The 20491-nt window shown below is 43.3% G+C and overlaps 1 protein-coding gene across 6 annotated transcripts in view; it reads left to right on the top strand.

Moving 5' to 3' along the window:
• Nucleotides 1–250: 250 nt before the first annotated feature.
• The window catches only part of cadpsa (Ca2+-dependent activator protein for secretion a), a 151862-nt gene continuing 131621 nt past the window's right edge, over nt 251–20491 (top strand). For 2 of the 6 annotated variants that reach the window (XM_014133443.2, XM_014133442.2), the window contains exon 1: nt 259–1053. In XM_014133443.2, coding sequence (XP_013988918.2) covers nt 715–1053 — 339 coding nt within the window. In that variant the 5' untranslated portion in view covers nt 259–714. Of the gene's footprint in view, nt 1054–20491 lie in introns of all 6 variants that reach the window. The other 4 variants (XM_014133438.2, XM_014133444.2, XM_045691769.1 and 1 more) reach the window with 4 other exon arrangements.

Raw genomic sequence — 20491 nt, 5'->3', positions numbered from 1 at the left:
GATTAAATCATGCACTTCAAGTCTGACTATTGACTATTCCACGTATCAAATTCAGAATAGGGCAACAAGTGGAGTTTGGCGGAAATAATAGTGAATATGGGGAATAAATAAATAATGATGTGGGAAAAGGCATAATTGCTGAGAATCTCCATTGGAGATGTCTCAGATCATCAGGTGGATGTAGTAAATTGGTTGTCGCGTCAACTGCGCTCCCACCGCCCGCTATAATTCGCCTTTATATTCAGAACCATGGTCAGTGCCCGGTACGTTCCCCATCCGCGCGTTGCTTAGCAGGCTACTGAAAAGCGTTCTTTATTGTCTTTCATCCGACCCCACCCCTTCTCATAGCATCCTAGCAAATCCCCGGTGGTGACTGGAGAGTTAAACGCTGAAAACTCGTAGGGTAAGCAACTACACATGTATTTTGTTCGAATTCAATAGCTTTTTGTGCAGAGTTTTACCAGCCTAGGCCTACTCTCTTTCTACATCAGTCTTGGGCTTTCGTAATTCCTCTCAACTGAGATTTCCTGGTTTACATCGAGTTTCAGTATTTTTTTTCTACTCATCCCCCCCTCCCCCTCTAGCGTTGCCAATGCAACACAGATAGCAGCTGTCTCTGAACACTGTCGTTCTTGGAAAACCTGTGGCACTGAGTGTCTTTTTGGTCTCCGCTTTCTCACTCTGTCTAGATAGTCTCCATCCAAGACCACCAACATGTTGGACCCATCTTCCAGTGAGGAGGAAGCGGATGAGATGGTAGAAGAAGAACGCAAAGAGGTGTCGGCACCAAATACCGGGGGCGCACGGGTGTCACCCAGCCGCACCACCGAGAGTTCTGGTGGGCTCCAGCCCTCGAGCCGGGGAAGCAGTGCTCGCCCATCCAGCCCCAGCCCCTCGGTGGCCAGCGATAAGGAGAAAGATGATCTGGAAAAGATGCAGAGGGAGGAGGAAGAGCGAAAGAAGAGGCTCCAGCTCTATGTCTTTGTAATGCGCTGCATTGCCTACCCTTTTAATGCCAAGCAACCGACCGACATGGCCAGACGACAGCAGAAGGTAAGACCACTGTAAATAATAAACACACAACAGTGACTACATACTTTTTACAAGTAATTAAAATATATCCTATACTGTAGTATATCATGAAACTAGTTGCCTGTCTTCTGGCATGGGATTAATGGTAGGGTAGTCATTATTAGAAGGGAACCACCCATGCATAATGTTAACTAATAGAGCATTGATGATGGGATGGAATTTGAGTACAGCCCCCACTCTTCTGATACTGGTGTTGGAAAGAAGCAGGCCCAGTAAAGGCATATTTCAATAGCAGCAAAACTACATCAGTGACATGTCTACCAGTTGCACAGTCACATAGTTTCCTTAAAGTGCATCTCCTGTTGAAATGTAGTCTAATTCAATCACAAGGAAGTGCCATATAGCTGTAAATATAGTGGGCTTTGTGTTTGTGGGTAATTTAAAGTGCCACCTTCATCTCACCCACTGCCTGTCAGTGACTCTGCTCTGGTGCCCTGCCCATTGTAGTAGCACTTCCATAAATCTAGCCTCCAGGGAGGATAATCATCCTTCTGTTCCTACATGAATCAAGTAAAGCTTGTAAGGCTTTTGCACGAACGACCTCTAACACCAGATTAATTGCTAATTTCACAGAGTAGCATTTGTATTGTTGTCTACAGGAAATGTGCTGTAGGCCGATATTTCATCTGACAGATGAATTTTCCACTGCATCCAGTACATTATAAAATGTAGCCTAGTCATGGTCAAGAAAATTCACACACACACCTGCAGGTGGAAACCTATTGGTCATGTAGAGCTTTGATCTGAATAGTAATGTGCCCAGCTCCAGGAGATATTACAATCACATCAGCCACATTTACATACTGTATTATCTTTACATTTTTCAGCATGAATAACATTGTCCATCTCCCAAATAATTAAAATGTATAGACTGGCTTCATTCAAGTAGATGTTTTTGCTAAAAGTAACATATTATTTCCTCCTCTCAAAGCCCTTAAACTTAAAATGAGTAACATGTCCATCTAAAATCCCAGCCAGTGGGCAGCATATGAGGCCATTTTTAATACATGCAGATTGAATCAGATTTTTTTTAACGCAGCGGCCATTGTGGTGACAGCAAAAGGTCAGAGCAGTGATGACATCCATCTGGATATCTCCATATTTTTTTTTAATGGTGAAGTCAGAGATAGACTTAATAAATCTAATCAAATAACATTTTATTGGTCATATACACATGGTTAGCCTATGTCATTGCGAGTGTAGCAAAATGCTTGTACTTCTAGTTCTGACGCAGTAATATCGCACAGTAATCTAACAATTCTACAACAACTATCTAATACACACCAATCTAAGTAAAGGGATGGAATAAGAATATATACATATAAATATATGGATGAGCGATGACCGAGTGGCATAGGCAAGATGCAATAGATGGTATAAAATACAGTATATAAACTCAGCAAAAAAAGAAACGTCCCTTTTTCAGGACCCTGTCTTTCAAAGATAATTCGTAAAAATCCAAATAACTTCATATCTTCATTGTAAAGGGTTTAAACACAGTTTCCCATGCTTGTTCAATGAACCATAAACAATTAATGAACATGCACCTGTGGAATGGTCGTTAAGACACTAATAGCTTACAGACGGTAGGCAATTAAGGTCACAGTTATGAAAACTTAGGACACTAAAGAGGCCTTTCTACTGACTCTGAAAGATGCCCAGGGTCCCTGCTCATCTGCGTGAACGTGCCTTAGGCATGTTGCAAGGAGGCATGAGGACTGCAGATATGGCCAGCACTACAGGGAGACAGGACGGACAGCTGATCGTCCTCGCAGTGGCAGACCACATGTAACAACAGCTGCACAGGTACAGGTTGGCAACAACAACTGCCTGAGTTACACCAGGAATGCACAATCCCTCCATCAGTGCTCAGACTGTCCGCAATAGGCTGAGAGAGGCTGGACTGAGGGCTTGTAGGCCTGTTGTTAGGCAGGTCCTCACCAGACATCATCGGCAACAACGTCGCCTATGGGCACAAACCCACTGTCGCTGGACCAGACAGGACTGGCAAAAAGTGCTCTTCACTGACAAGTCGCAGTTTTGTCTCACCAGGGGTGATGGTCGGATTTGCGTTACGTCGAAGGAAAGAGCAATACACTGAGGCCTGTACTCTGGAGCTGGATCGATTTGGAGGTGGAGGGTCCGTCATGGTCTGGGGTGGTGTGTCACAGCATCATCGGACTGAGCTTGTTGTCATTGCAGGCAATCTCAACGCTGTGTGTAACAGGGAAGACATCCTCCTCCTTCATGTGGTACCCTTCCTGCAGGCTCATCCTGACATGACCCTCCAGCATGACAATGCCACCAACCATACTGCTCGTAGGGACCTGTTGGATCGGAATTGTCCGGGAACTTGCAGGTGCCTTGTTGGAAGAGTGGGGTAACATCTTACAGTAAAAACTTGCAGATCTGGTGCTGTCCATGAGGAGGAGATGCACTGTAGTACTTAATGCAGCTGGTGGCCACACCAGCTACTGACTGTTACTTTTGATTTTGACCCCCCCCCCATACACATATTTGCACATGTTAAGTTTGCTGAAAATAAACGCAGTTGACAGTGAGAAGACATTTCTTTTTTTGCTGAGTTTAAATATGAGATGAGTAATGCAAGATATGTAAACATTTTTAAAGTGACTAATGATCCATTTAGTGGCCAATGATTTCAAGTCTGTATGTAGGTAGCAGTCTCTCTGTGTTATTGATGGCTATTCAACAGTCTGATGGTCTTGAGATAGAAGCTGTTTTTTAGTCTCTAGGTCCCAGCTTTGATGCACCTGTACTGTCCTCGCCTACTGGATGGTAGCGGGGTGATTAGGCAGTGGCTCGGGTGGTTGTTGTCCTTGGCGTTGGGTGCTGTAGGTGTCCTGGAGGGCAGGTAGTTTGCCCCCGATGATGCGTTGTGCAGACCGGACCACCTTCTGCAGAGCCTTGCGGTTGTGGGCGGTGATATAGCCCTACAGGATGCTTTCAATTAAGCATCTGTAAAGGTTTGTGATGGTTTTAGGTGACAAGCCACATTTGTTCAGCGTCCTGAGGTTGAAGAGGCGCTGTTGCGTCTTCTCCACCACACTGTCTGTGTGGGTGGACCATTTCAGTTTGTCCGTAATGTGTATGCCGAGGAACTTAACTTTTCTACCTTCTCCACTGCTGTCCCGTCAATGTGGATAGGGGGGTGCTCCCTCTGCTGTTTCCTGAAGTCCACGATAATCTCCTTTGTTTTGTTGACATTGAGTGCGAGGTTGTTTTCCTGACACCACACTCCGAGTGCCCTCACCTCCTCCCTGTAGGCTGTCTCGTTGTTGTTGGTAATCAAGCCCACTACTGTTGTGTCGTGTTCAAACCTGATGATTGAGTTGGAGGAGTGCATGGCCATTCAATCATGGGTGAACAGGGAATACAGGAGGGGGCTCAGCACGCAATCTTGTGGGGCCCCAGTGTTTAGATGTTGTTTCCTACCTTCACGACCAGGGAGCGACCTGGCAGTGTGATGGTGAATGCATCTTCTGTGGACCTATTGGGGCGGTATACAAATTGAAGTGGGTCTAGGGTGGCAGGTAAGTTGATATGATCCTTGACTAGTCTAGGGTGGCAGGTAAGGTGATATGATCCTTGACTAGTTTCTCAAAGCACTTCATGATGACAGAAGTGAGTGCTACGGGGCGATAGTCATTTATTTCAGTTACCTTTGCCTTCTTGGTTACAGGAACAATGGTAGCCATCTTGAAGCATGTGGGAACAGCATACTGGGATAGTGAGAGATTGAATATGCCCGTAACCACACCAGCCAGCTGGTCTACGCATGCTCTAAGGACGCGGCAAGGGATGCCTTCTGGGCCGGCAGCCTTGCGAGGGTTAACACGTTTAAATGTCTTACTCACGTCGGCCACGGAGAAGGAGAGGCAGGGCCCGCTGTCCTTGGTAGCGGGCCGTGTCGGTGGCACTGTGTTATCCTCAAAGCGGGTAAAGAAGGTGTTTAGTTTGTCTGGAAGCAAGATGTCGGTGTCCGTGATGTGGCTGGTTTTCTTTTTGTAGTCCATGATTGCCTGTAGACCCTGCCACATACGTCTCATGTCTGAGCCGTTGAATTGCGACTCCACTTTGTCCCTATACCGACATTTTGCTTGTTTGATTGCCTTGCGGAGGGAATAACTACACTGTTTGTATTCGGCCATATTCCCAGTCATCTTTCCATGGTTAAATCCGGTCGTCACGCTTTCAGTTTTGCCAAATGCTGCCATCTATCCACGGTTTCTGGTTAGTGTAGGTTTTAATAGTCACAGTAGGTACAACATCTCCAATGCACTTCCTTATAAACTCACTCACTGAATCAGCGTATAAATCAATATTATTCTCTGAGGCTGCCCGGAACATTTCCCAGTCTGCGTGATCAAAACAATCTTGAAGCTTGGATTTCGATTGGTCAGACTAGCATTGAATAGTTCTTGTCACGGGTACATCCTGTTTGAGTTTCTGCCTATAGAACTGGAGGAGCTAAATGGAATCATGGTCAGATTTACTGAAGTGAGGGTGTGGGAGGGCCTTGTATGCATCACGGAAGCTAGAGTAGCAGTGATCCAGTGTATTGGCCGCACGAGTGCTACAATCATTATGCTGATAGAATTTAGCTAGTCTTGTTCTCAAATTTGCTTTGTTAAAATCCCCAGCTATAATAAATGCAGCCTCCGGATATATGGTTTCCAGTTTGCATAGAGTCCAGTGAAGTTCCTTGAGGGCCGTCGGGCTATCGGCTTGAGGGGGGATATACACATCTGTGACAACAATCGGCAAGAATTTTCTTGGGAGATAATATGGTCTGCATTTTATTGTGAGGAATTCTGGGTCAGGTGAACAAATGGACTTGAGTTTATGGATGTTGTTACGATTACACCATGAGTTGTTAATCTTCCCAGAAGGATGTTTATTTCTGTCGGCGCGACGCATAAAGAATTCCGGTGGCTGTACCAACTACGACAACATATCCTGAGAGAGCCATGTTTCCATGAAAGGGAGTATGTTACAATCCCTGATTTCTCTCTGAAAGGTAACCCTTGCCCTGATTTTGTCTACCTTAGCCATGTTTCCATGAAAGGGAGTATGTTACAATCCCTGATTTCTCTCTGAAAGGTAACCCTTGCCCTGATTTTGTCTACCTTAGCCATGTTTCCATGAAAGGGAGTATGTTACAATCCCTGATTTCTCTCTGAAAAGTAACCCTTGCCCTAATTTTGTCTACCTTAATATCTAGAGACTGGACTTTGGTGAGTAATATACTCGGAAGAGGTTAGCGGTGTGTGTAACAGTATAGCTTCCGTCCCTCTCCTCGCCCCAACCTGGGCTTGAACCAGGGACCCTCTGCGCACATCAACAACTGACACCCCACGAAGCATCGTTACCCATCGCGCCACAAAAGCCGCGGCTTTTGTGGCGCAAGGGGAACAACCACTTCAGGTCTCAGAGCGAGTGACATCACTGATTGAAACGCTATTAGCGCACACCACCGCTAACTAACTAGCCATTTCACATCAGTTACACTCACCCCCCTTTTGACCTCCTCCTTTTCCGCAGCAACCAATGATCCGGGTCAACAGCATCAATGTAACAGTGTAGGTTCCGTCCCTCTCTTCGCCCCAACCTGGGCTCGAACCAGGGATCCTTGCACACATCAACAACTGACACCCACGAAGCATCGTTACCCATCGCGCCACAAAAGCCGCGGCCCTTGCAACGCAAGGGGAACAACCACTTCAGGTCTCAGAGCGAGTGACGTCACTGATTGAAATGCTATTAGCGCGCACCACCGCTAACTAACTAGCCATTTCACATCGGTTACATGTGCACGCCTCCGAAGTCTGACCAGGAAGCCGCTCCGTCTACCTCTTCTGCGGCGATGTTGTTTTGGGTCGGCCTCTGGGATTAGATTAAATGCCCTGGGTGGTGGTGCGAACAAAGGATCCGCTTCGGGAAAGTTATATTCCTGGTCATAATGTTGGTAACTTGATGTCACTCTGATATCCAATAGTTATTCCCGGCTGTATGTAATAACACTTAAGATTTTCTGGGCTAACAATGTAAGAAATAATACATAAAAAAACAAAATACTGCATAGTTTCTAAAGGACTAGAAGCTAGGCAACCCTCTCTATCGGCGCCATCTTGCTACTCTATCATGCTACAGACTATTACAGGAAGATTTTCTGAGGTTTCTTTACCTCGGAGTGACCTGTTATCTGATCCACTTAATATGAAGGTGTTTCCTTTTTGTTCTTCATGGAATAGAATTATATTATTCCTCCTAGCCTATACTAGGCTTCCACAATTAATGGACTCGGCTTACGCTGATGGTTAGTGATGACAAGTATGAGTAGGCCTATTTATTATCGTTGTCGTAAGGGCATCTTGTGTCAGTATATTAGGGATGGGCAACCCGGTGCTTGGATGGCAGAGTGTCTGCTGGTTTTTGTTACTACCTTCAAACTGGCCATTATGAGATTTCCATGACAGGGGGTAGAGAAAACCAGCAGATACTGGGGCTCCTGAGATTACAGTTGTCCATCCGGAATACTCCAAGGAAGGCTTTGCAGGTGCTGATTTCTCATGGTGACAACATGTTATGATCCTTTTCTCACATGATGAAATACACCAGACAATTTGGCATTCTTTAGTGAGTCTCATGAAACATACACCATGCAGTCTGATGGGTGGTTCTTGTTAGCAGACATTTTGTGGAGATGAGTGGCGAGGGTTCACTCTCCTGGGATAAGTTGTCAAACTGGTTAGTCTTGCTCCATTTAGAAACTATCTTTGTCACATTACAATAACGACTAATGTTGAGTGAATGGATGCATGGTGGCCCATGTCAAACAGTGGCCCACCATAAAATAGAGGGCACTTAATTACTGCTCTTGATCCTTTACTTGATGAGCTGACGATTGTACCATATCTGGGGTGTGACCTTGTCCTGTCTGACCCATTAAAGTCATGCTGAGCTGATCTTTTAAATGCTACTGTAGGAGATAGCCATAGACTTACAGTTTTTGCCCTAATGGTAGTTGGCATTGGCTCGTGAAACTTCCTCTAACTTCCTTCACACTGGACACAGAGAGAAACATGGTATCCACAAGTTCATCTTACTCTGGGGAAGTACAGTGCCTTCAGAAAGTATTCACACTCCTTGACTATTTCCACATTTTGTTGCGTTACAGCCTGCATTTAAATGAATTCAATTGAGATTTTGTGTCACTGGCCTACACACAATACCCCATAATGTCACAGTGGAATTATGTTTTTACAACATTTTACAAATTCATTACAAATTAAAGCTGAAATGTCTTGAGTCAATTAGTATTCATCCCCTTTGTTATGGCAAGCCTAAATACGTTCAGAAGTCAAAATTTGCTTAAAAAGTCACATAATAAATTGCATGGACTCACTCTGTGTGCAATAATAGTGTTTAACATGATTTTTGAATGACTACCTCATCTCTGTACCCCACACACAATTATCTGCGCAGTCCCTCAGTCGAACAGTGAATTTCAAATACAGATTCAACCACAAAGTCCAAGGAGGTCTTCCAATGCCTTCCAAAGCAGGGCACCTATTGATGGATGGGTAAAAATAAAAAAGCTGACATTGAATATCCCTTTGAGCATGGTGAAGTTATTAATTACACTTTGGATGGTGTATCAATACACCCAGTCACTACAAAGATACAGGCGTCCTTCTGAACTTAGTTGCCGGAGAGGAAGGATACCGCTCAGGAATTTCACCACAAGGCCAATGGTGACTTTAAAACAGATACAGCGTTTAATAGCTGTGATAGGAGAAAACTGAGGATGGATCAACAACATTATAGTTACTCCACAATACTAACTTAATTGAGAGAATGAAAAGAAAGAAGCACATACATAATAACAAAATATTCCAAAACATGCATCCTGTTTGCAACAAGGCACTAAATTAATACTGCAAAAAAATGGCAAAGCAATTTACTTTTTGTCCTGAAAAGAAAGTGTTATGTTTGGGGCAAATACAACACATTACTGAGTACCACTCTCCATATTTTCAAGCTTAGTGGTGGCTGCATAATGTTATGGGTATGCTTGTAATCGTTAAGGACTGGGGAGTTTTTCAAGATAAAAAATAAGTGGAATGGAGCTAAGCACAGCAAAATCCTAGAGGAAAACCTAGTTCAGTCTGCTTTCCACCAGACACTGGGAGATTAATTCACCTTTCAGCAGGACAATAACCTGAAACACAAGGCCAAATATACACTGGAGTTGCTTACATAGACAACATTAATGTTTCTGAGACTTACCCAGAAAGACTCACATCTGTAATCACTGACAAAGGTGAATCTAACATGTATTGACTCAGGGCTGTGAATACTTATGTAAATGAGATGTTTCTGTATTTCATTTTCAATAAATTTGCAATCATTTCTCAAAACATGTTTTCACTTTGTCATTATGGAGTATTGTGTGTAGATGGGTGAAGAAAAAATATTTAATCAATTTTGAATTCATGCTGTAACACAACAACAGGTGGAATAAGACAAAGGGTATGAATACTTTCTGAACACACTGTAGATAAAGGGCCTCATTGCCAAAATCACGAAGTATCCCTTTAAAATTAATCTCACAATACCCTCTTACATTCCACATTATGAAAAACAGAGCTAAAGGCACATCTAAGGTCTTTGTTGGATCGGTCTCAGAAAAACGTTATTTCTCCTAGACTAATTTGCATCTTTATCTGGTTTGTTTTCATGCAATCTTTGGGGTTTGCTCCATTAGACCATTATGGGGGGTGTAGGCTCACCTTTCTCTCTCATCGTTTACTGTTATTGTGTACACAGACAGTTACGTCACATGTCAGTATATGTGATTGCTATTGTCTGCTCTCAAGTCCCACCCTGAGCAGATTGAATGGAATCTAAGCTAGAAACAAGACAGTTCATTTGCCTTCTCTCTTTAGGGTTCTCAGGGGACCTAGCTTGAGATAGTCTGTGAATGTAAGCCTTGCTGTGGTTCTCAGTTTGAAACAGTATGTGTGTTTGCTTGTGTGTTAAGGTCACACACACTCAGTAAGTGAGCAACAGTAGAGAAGACTCCCTCATTGTGAGTTTGGGCTTAGCCTTTACTATCACTTGAACCTGATTGGCTAGCTCAGACTGAGAAAAGTGTATCTTTATCATTACAATGTCTTCTCACTCTCATAATTCTCTCACATGGATGTAGATCTCTATCTCCCCTCTCATATTCCCTGTATTCTTCACTCCTTTCTGTCTGATTGTATCTCCTCCCTTCCTCCTATTCTCTGTCTCAGGCCCCCCCTTCTCCTTTCCTGCCTCTCTCTCTTTTCCTATCTCTTCCTCTCGCTCGCTCGCTCTCTCTCTGTCTTTCAGTGAGCCTTCAGCCTGGAATTGGAGCTAATTTCCTCCCAGCAGTCGATATACCTCAAAGGCCTCTATGACAGTGATTGTATCCGTCATCAAGTTCTTTACTCAATGTTTCGGCTGGATGCTTGTCCATATGACTCCTTTTCTCACTTTCCCTCAAATACCACAGTGAAAATGTGGACTTATTAAAATGAGAAAATTAGCAGCTGTTGTGTTAGTGGGGGCTATATTGCTTAGGCAATAACAAACATCTTGGCCTTTTTAGATATGAAGTGATTTTCATAGTGATATATTATTTGAAACCTGTTTCCTGAAAACATGTTTTCTAATTAAACAGGAGCCTGGGAAGGCCAATGATCTAAAATGAAATATGTTAACTAGCTCCGTTGTTTCAACCACTTCTCAAAAATATTGTATGCCATACCAATTGTTGAAAACACAGGCAACATTTGAACGCAGAAGGCGCTGCAGTATGGTAACAACCTCCTGCTCCCTATTGTCTTTTATTTATTCCCCATTCTCTCCTAAGCCTTACTAAGATTATTACACAAAGGTGAGGCTGAGGCGGTACAGTAACACAATCAGGCCATCTGTCCTCTTTTCCACCCCATAGGCCTGGATGAAACCAGTCCAACACCTCTGCACCGCAACCCTGCTTTTCTCCTCTCCTCTGCTCCTCTCCTCCCCTCCTCTACCATTCCCTCACTCCATCTCCCCTTCTCTCCTTCACTCTTCTTTACTTCTCCTCTACCATTCCCCCACTTTTCTCCTTGCTTTTCTCCTCTGCTTTTCCTCTACCCTGCTCCTTGCCTTCTGCGTATCTCCCCCATCCCTTTGTTCTGCTTATCTTCACTGCTCATCACCCCTGCTTCTCTCATCCACTTTCCTCTTCCATCTCTCTGTTGCTCCTTTCCCCAAATTCTATTCCCCATCTCCCTTCTCTCTTTAGAAGCCTCCAGAGTGGCAGGGCTTTGGATACAAATCTGTCAGAGTAACAGATACACAGGGTTACACACAACAAGGATTCCCTTTTAACATTTTCACCTCTTTGATGAGCCCGACACCTTTGTCCATGGATACTTACTCTGTCTGCTTTAATAAGCAATATGTCTTTGTCTCCGCTCAGCCACCTACTCTGAGGTGTATGAGACAGGTAACGGGACAGAGTTACAACCTCCCCTCCTCTCGTGTTAAGTGGGATACTGCCTCGGTGAAGAGAAAGTCTGCTGCTTTGCTCTACTCGGTGTCATGACGTGGCCCTTTCTGGGTATAGATCGTGGCATCTCTCACTCACTCACTCACTCACTCACTCACTCACTCACTCACTCACTCACTCACTCACTCACTCACTCACTCACTCACTCACTCACTCACTCACTCACTCACTCACTCACTCAGGTTCTGTTATCTCAGGCTGTAAATTCCTGGCGGAGACTCTCCCCCTGGCCATGCAGAAAGAGACACATAGAGAGAATAAAGGATTTCACATGGCAAACTCATAAATCCCCAAATGGGGATTTGACCCAAAATGTCCAGTTGTGGGAATGGTCCGTGGACACTTAAGGGACGGGTATGACAAAACCTTTTAATGTGAAAGACTTGTATTCCCTTTAAAGTTTTTAACGAAGTCATTGGCCCGCCCCCGTGAGCACAGACATCATCTGGCATCATGGCACAGCCCTTTTCTACTGTTATGAATAAAACCTGAGGAAATGCTCTTCAGACCACAAAAACCTCAGCGTAAGCTAAGGGTGCAATGGTTGTTGAATTCCTAACCATACCACGTGGAGTATTGCCTACACGGTGGGAAATGGTTAAACTCTGAGACTATCGATCCCTACAGAATAAGAGCACATCTTAGATAATAATTACTAGTCTGCAGCTAGAAATTATGTCAAATTGGGATGCGAAGACCGACAACCGCCAAAACATCTATTCTATGAGAACATTTCTGAATGGTACTCTGAAGTATCCATTCTAACCACGAAAGACTTTGATCTTCAGGGAAGCAGAGAGAGAGAGAGACTCAGATGAACTCTCCAACAGAAGGACTGACGATTCCAACAGAGATCACGATGACACACTGGGCATAAATATATATTTATTGCAATTATTCCCGAATGAGTTCATGTGCAAAGGATTAGCATTTCAATTAATATAATTATCAACAATTGATCAACAATTTACGACGTTTGGAATGAGACTAACGTGAGGTAAAGAATAATTCATTAATTAGAAGACTAATTGATCAGATATTAAAATATCTGAAGAGTTATATTAGGAAAATTATAACTTTGTAATCTGAAGATTTTCCTTGGTGCCCCGACTTCCTAGTTAATTACATTTACGTGATTAATTGAATCACGTAATAATAATTACAGAGAATTGATTTGATAAAATAAAAGTCTTCACTTTAACGACATCGGTATTTGTCTGAGTTCAGAGGAACGCAGCAGTATGAGTTCTATTATCTCTTCACCATCCAAAGCTAGACCAATAAAACTACAGAGATGAGGGATAAAGGGGGGTCTTTTTCATTTAGCATTAGCACAGGCGCCTCTACATTGACAGCTAACTGTGATGCAAATATGCTCAGCTACTCCCTGTACTGATGGAGGGAAATAGAGGTGCAATGATGGAGGAGTGATACAGAGGATAGATTTAGTAGTCCTGCTTCAAAATTGGCAATGAAATGTATTCTTTTGGAGAGAAATAATGGCTTTTATGGCTTTCTTAGACACCAGGAGTGAGTAGTGTACAGTTGGCTACATGAGAGTTTCAGAAATGTATCAAATCTATACTTGTATTTGACATGAAAATATGAGAATAGCTCATTTATGTACATTGTGTATACAACACCAGGCAATAATGGAACAGAATCTTTGAGTTATGTCATCAAAGGCAGACCTTGCATGTTTTAGTGAGTAAACACACAGTCCAGGGCCATTCTCTTGTGTGATATGGAAATCTAGCGTATGGTTTCGTGTGCAATGGAAGGGTCACGGCGCTCACGTTCTCCTTGCACTCTAACAGCTTTGTGTTGCAAAACTGGTTCAATAGTTCCCTGCTTAATTCATGATGACATGGTGTAAGCACCTAATGATGCCATGTCAGGTTTCCTACTGTGCAGCCAGTCCATGAGTACTGTATCCTCGCCAGGGTCTGTACACACATTTAACGCATGCACACCCACATGTGCGCAGGCACATGTACACAACGCACATGTACAATGCACCCACACATACTACACACATGCACTACACTTCCTGTCTTGGACACATACACTTATACAGACACATGGTAGTAAGAGTAATCAGTGCAGTCAGTCGCTGTGAACACTCGAACACAAAGCCTGATCAATTATAGCTGTAATGGTGGGTGCCTGCGACACCCACAGAACGGGTATGTCAAGACCAAAGGCGCACGTTATTAGCCTAACCCCCCACCACAAGCTCAGATGTTGCAGACGTATAGCTGTGTTTTATTATTCTAAAATGTTACACTATGTGCCGTGCTATTCCGTGCTGTATGTTGTTTGTATTGTTGAATGCCATTTTCAAACGGTGTGTTTTCTGTTGGTGGTGCTTGATTTATCTGCGAAGGCGTTTCTTGTGTTTCCACACTTCAATGTCTCACTGTACAGATGGATTACGGTAGTGGAGGTGGCTTGAGCTGTTTAATGTAGGCAATCTGTTCCGTTTTCACTGTCTCTCATAGTTTGGAGACTCCCTCCAACACCGCTATTTTTGGGACATTATCCTTATTCTAACAGTGGGAGCTGAGAGGTAAAATCCTCCATTCCCAGAAACAGCACCTGAGGATAGTAGGGGACTATTGTGTTAGACCAAGCCTAATGGCCAAGAGAGAGCTGGGTTGGACCTGGGGGTGAGGCAATGGCTCACTGGTAATGGACCATAGATTGACGCCCCACTGGCCCAAAGCACTCTGGAGAAAGAGAGCTGTGATCAGAGTGGCGCTGTGGGTATTCGGGTTGCCCGTTCCAATACTACTTACAATGCATCCTTCCTGCCTCCCAGTCCCTACCTCAAAGTAATCATTGATCAGACTGGATTGGTTAAAGCTATGATGTGGAACCGTTGATTTCTCCTATCTCATTAGATCAGTGATCACTTCAAGGAAGGGAAGAAGCTAGAATGATGGTTACAAGTGCTCCCTCTACAGAGGGCTTGGCTAGAATAAACCAATCTAATGTTCCTAGCCACAACCCAGTCTTTATGATCGTTCGATTCAGCAGCAATTTGCTCTCATTGTGGAAGGGCAATTCCACAGAATTTGTGTTTGTATTTATTATGGATCCCTATTAGCCAAGGCAGCAGCTATATTACATTAAATCAAATCAAATTGTATTGGTCACATACACGTGATTAGCAGATGTTACTGCGGGTGTAGCGAAATGCTTGTGCTTCTAGCTCCGACAGTGCAGTAATACAGTGCCTTGCGAAAGTATTCGGCCCCCTTGAACTTTTCGACCTTTTGCCACATTTCAGGCTTCAAACATAAAGATATAAAACTGTAATTTTTTGTGAAGAATCAACAACAAGTGGGACACAATCATGAAGTGGAACGAAATTTATTGGATATTTCAAACTTTTTTAACAAATAAAAAACTGAAAAATTGGCCGTGCAAAATTATTCAGCCCCTTTACTTTCAGTGCAGCAAACTCTCTCCAGAAGTTCAGTGAGGATCTCTGAATGATCCAATGTTGACCTAAATGACTAATGATGATAAATAGAATCCACCTGTGTGTAATCAAGTCTCCGTATAAATGCACCTGCTCTGTGATAGTCTCAGAGGTCTGTTTAAAGCGCAGAGAGCATCATGAAGAACAAGAAACACACCAGGCAGGTCCAAGATACTGTTGTGGAGAAGTTTAAAGCCGGATTTGGATACAAAAAGATTTCCCAAGCTTTAAACATCCCAAGGAGCACTGTGCAAGCGATAATATTGAAATGGAAGGAGTATCAGACCACTGCAAATCTACGAAGACCCGGCCGTCCCTCTAAACTTTCAGCTCATACAAGGAGAAGACTGATCAGAGATGCAGCCAAGAGGCCCATGATCACTCTGGATGAACTGCAGAGATCTACAGCTGAGGTGGGAGACTCTGTCCATAGGACAACAATCAGTCGTATACTGCACAAATCTGGCCTTTATAGAAGAGTGGCAAGAAGAAAGCCATTTCTTAAAGATAGCCATAAAAAGTGTCGTTTAAAGTTTGCCACTAGCCACCTGGGAGACACACCAAACATGTGGAAGAAGGTGCTCTGGTCAGATGAAACCAAAATCGAACTTTTTGGCAACAATGCAAAACGTTATGTTTGGCGTAAAAGCAACACAGCTCATCACCCTGAACACACCATCCCCACTGTCAAACATGGTGGTGGCAGCATCATGGTTTGGGCCTGCTTTTCTTCAGCAGGGGCAGGGAAGATGGTTAAAATTGATGGGAAGATGGATGGAGCCAAATACAGGACCATTCTGGAAGAAAACCTGATGGAGTCTGCAAAAGACCTGAGACTGGGACGGAGATTTGTCTTCCAACAAGACAATGATCCAAAACATAAAGCAAATTCTACAATGGAATGGTTCACAAATAAACATATCCAGGTGTTAGAATGGCCAAGTCAAAGTCCAGACCTGAATCCAATCGAGAATCTGTGGAAAGAACTGAAAACTGCTGTTCACAAACGCTCTCCATCCAACCTCACTGAGCTCGAGCTGTTTTGCAAGGAGGAATGGGCAAAAATGTCAGTCTCTCGATGTGCAAAACTGATAGAGACATACCCCAAGCGACTTACAGCTGTAATCGCAGCAAAAGGTGGCGCTACAAAGTATTAACTTAAGGGGGCTGAATAATTTTACACGCCCAATCTTTCAGTTTTTTATTTGTAATTTTTTTTTGAAATATCCAATAAATTTTGTTCCACTTCATGATTGTGTCCCACTTGTTGTTGATTCTTCACAAAAAAATTACAGTTTTATATCTTTATGTTTGAAGCCTGAAATGTGGCAAAAGGTCGAAAAGTTCAAGGGGGCCGAATACTTTCGAAAGGCACTGTATCTAACAAATTACACAACATATACCCAATACACACATCGAAGTACGAATGAATTAAGACTATATACGTATGTCCGAGCAATTTTTTTAATTACTTAATTAATACATTTTTATTTTAGAGAGGACTGGATTAAGATACAGTAGAATAGTATAAAATACAGCACATACATATGAGATGAGTAATGCAAAATATATACACATCATTAAGTGAAAGAGATACCGTAGAACAGTATAGAAAACAGTATATACATATGAGATGAATAATGCCAGATATGTAAACATTATTAAAGTGACTAGTGTTCCATTCCTTAAAGTGGCCAGTGATTTCTAGTCTATGCCTATAGGCAGCAGCCTCTAATGTGCTAGTGATGGGTGTTTAACAGTCTGATGGCCTTGAGATAGAAGCTGTTTTTCAGTCTCTCGGTCCCTGCTTTGATGCACCTGTACTGACCTTGCCTTCTGGATGATAGCGGGGTGAACAGGCAGTGGCTCAGGTGGTTGTTATCCTTGATGATCTTTTTGACCTTCCTGTGACATCGGGTGCTGTAGGTGTCCTGGAGGGCGGGTCGTTTGCCCCCGGTAATGCGTTGGGCAGACCGCACCACCCTTGCGGTTGTGGGTGGTGATACAGCCCGACAGGATGCTCTCAGTTGTGCATCTGTAAAAGTTTGTGAGGGTTTTGGGTGACAAGCCAAATTTCTTCAGCCTCCTGAGATTTAAGAGGCTCTGTTAAGCCTTCTTCACCACACTGTCTGTGTGGGTGGTCTATTTCAGTTTGTCAGTGATGTGTACGCCAAGGAACTTGAAGCTTTCCACCTTCTCCACTGCGGTCCCATCGATGTAGATAGGGGGGTGCACCCTCTGCTGTTTCCTGAAGTTCACAATCATCTCCTTTGTTTTGTTGATGTTGAGTGAGCGGTTGTTTTCCAGGCACCACACTCCCAGAGCTCTCACCTCCTCCTTGTAGGCTGTCTCGTCATCATTGGTAATTAAGCCTACTACTGTGTGTCATCTGCAAAGTTGATGATTGAGTTGGAGGCGTGCTTGGCCACACAACCATGGGTGAACAGAGAGTACAGGAGGGGGCTGAGCACACACCCTTGTGGGGCCCCAGTGTTGAGGATCAACGGAGTGGAGGTAATGTTTCCTACCTTCAACACCTGGGGGCATCCCATCAGAAAGTCCAGGACACAGTTGCACAGGGCGGGGTTCAGACCCATGGCCTCAAGCTTAATGATGAGCTTGGAGGGTAGTATGGTGTTGAATGCTGAGCTATAGTCAATAAACAACATTTTTTACATAGGTATTCCTCTTGTCCAGATGGGATAGGGCAGTGTGCAGAGTGATGGCAATTGCATTGTCTGTGGATCTCTTGGGGCGGTAAGCAAATTCAAGTGGGTCTAGGGTGGCAGGTAAGGTGGAGGTGATATGATCCTTGACTAGTCTCTCAAAGCACTTCATGATGACAAAGGGGAGTGCTACGGGGCGATAGTAATTAAGTTCAGTTACCTTGGCCTTCTTGCGTACAGGAACAATGGGGGCCATCTTGAAGCATGTGGGGACAGCAGACTGGGATAGGGAGAGATTGAATATGCCCATAAATACACCAGCCAGCTGGTCTTCGCATGCTCTTAGGACACGGCTAGGGATGCCGTCTGGGCATTACATTTCACAACAGAGTTCACAATACATTAAGTGTGTGCCTCAAGCCACTACTATACTACCACATATCTACAACACAAAATCCAACTGTACCTGTGTTTATAGCGCGTACGTTTGCGTGTGTCTGTGCATGTGTGTGCGTCCCTTCACAGTCCCCACTGTTCCATAAGGAGTATTTTTATCCGTTTAAATCTGATTTTACTGCTTGTATGAGTTACTTAATGTGGAATAGAGTTCCATGTAGTCATGGCTCTATGTAGTACTGTGCGGCCCTCAAATAGTGTGTTCTGGACTGTGAAGAGACCTCTGGTGGCATGTCTTGTGGGGTATGCATGTCTGAGCTGTGTGTGAGTAGTTTAAACAGACTACTCTGTGCATTCAATATGTCAATACATCTTACAAATACAAGTATTGATGAAGTCAACCGCTCCTCTACATTTAAGGGCAAGCAATGCTGCCCTGTTCTTGGCCAATTGTAATTTTCCTAAGTCCCTCTTTGTGGCAGTATCCAGGTGCGACAAAGCTAGAGCCTGTAGGACCTGCCTTGACGATAGTGTTGTTAAGAAGGCAGAGCAGCACTTTTTATGGACAGACCTCTCCCCATCTTAGCTACTGTTGTATTAGTACAGTATGTTTTGACCATGACAGTTTACAATCCAGGGTTACTCCAAGCAATTTAGTTTCCTCAACTTGCTCAATTTCCACATTATTCATTACAATATTTAGTTGAGATACAGGGTTTAGTGAATGATTTGTCCCAAATACAAAGCTTTTAGTTTTTTAAATATTTAGTACTAACTTATTTATTGCCACCCATTCTGAAACTGATTGCAGCTCTTTAAGTGTTGCAGTGATTTCACTTGCTGTGGTAGCTGACATGTATAGTGTTGAGTAATCAGCAAACATAGACACACAGGCTTTACTCATTAGTAAAGTGTCACGTCCTGACCAGTATAAGAGGTTATTGGTTATTGTAGTTTGGTCAGGACGTGGCAGGGGGTGTTTGTTTTATGTGGTTCGGGATTTGTTGGGATATGTCCTTATATAAGAGGGGTGTTTGTTTTATGTGTTCCGGGGTTTTGGGGTATTGTTTTGGTTTTGTATTTCTATGTTTTCTATGTTGTGTATTTCTTTGTTGGCCTGGTATGGCTCTCAATCAGGAACAGCTGTACATCGTTGTTGCTGATTGGGAGTCATACTTAGGTAGCCCTTTTTTTTACTTGTGTTTTGTGGGAAGTTGTTTTTGCACTGCTGTGTTTAGCCTGTAATACTGTGCGTTTGTTCGTTCGTTTTCTTGTTTTGTTTTGTAAGTGTTCTAATAAAAGTTAAAATGAGCACTCAACCCGCTGCGCCATGGTCTACTATATACGACGACCGTTACATAAAGATTGAAAAAAATTTGGGGCCTAGACCGTTGCCCTGGGGAATGCCTGACACTACCTGGATTATGTTGGAGATGCTTTCATTGAAGAACACCCTTCGTGTTCTGTTAGACAGGTAACGCTCTAGCCACAATGTAGCAGGGGTTGCAAAGCCATAACACATACGTTTTTCCAGCAGCAGATTATGATCGATAATGTCAAAAGCTGAACTGAATTCTAAAAATGCAGCTCCCACAATCTTTTTATTAATTTCTCTCAGCCAATCATCAGTCATTTGTGTAAGTGCTGTTTAAGTTGAATGCCCTTCCATACAAGCGTACTGAAAATCTGTTGTTCATTTGTTTACTGTGAAATAGCATTGTATCTAGTCAAACAATGTTTTTCCAAAAGTTTACTAAGGGTTGGTAACAGGCTGATTGGTCGGCTTCTTGGGTAGTGGAATGACTTTGGCTTCCCTCCAGACCTGAGGGCACACACTTTCCTGTAGGCTTAGATTGAAGATGTGGCAATATCGTGTGCTATCATCCTCAGTCATTTCCATCCAAGTTGTCAGATCCAGGTGGCTTGTCATTGTTGCTAGACAACAATATATATTTTGGTCAGTTATGCATGGATGTATATATGTTCAGAATGTGTTGTTGGCATGTCATGCCTAAATTAGCTAATCTGGCCAATGATAGAGCCGAGATCACCATTTTGCCAAAAATGCAATTTAAGGTACTCCAAAACGTTTATCTGTCCTTCTTTATATAATTTATCTTTGTTTCATAGTGCAGGTAGTAACTGGAATAAGCAATTTCATAAACATGTCAAGTGCAGCATCTGGTTGCTCCTCATATCACACCACAATATTCTTCACCACAATATCTTCAACATAGG

Source organism: Salmo salar, chromosome ssa12 (genome assembly GCF_905237065.1).
Source record: "Salmo salar chromosome ssa12, Ssal_v3.1, whole genome shotgun sequence".
In the NCBI taxonomy this organism is placed as follows: Eukaryota; Metazoa; Chordata; class Actinopteri; order Salmoniformes; family Salmonidae; genus Salmo; species Salmo salar.
This window is presented reverse-complemented; position numbering and strand designations above follow the sequence as displayed.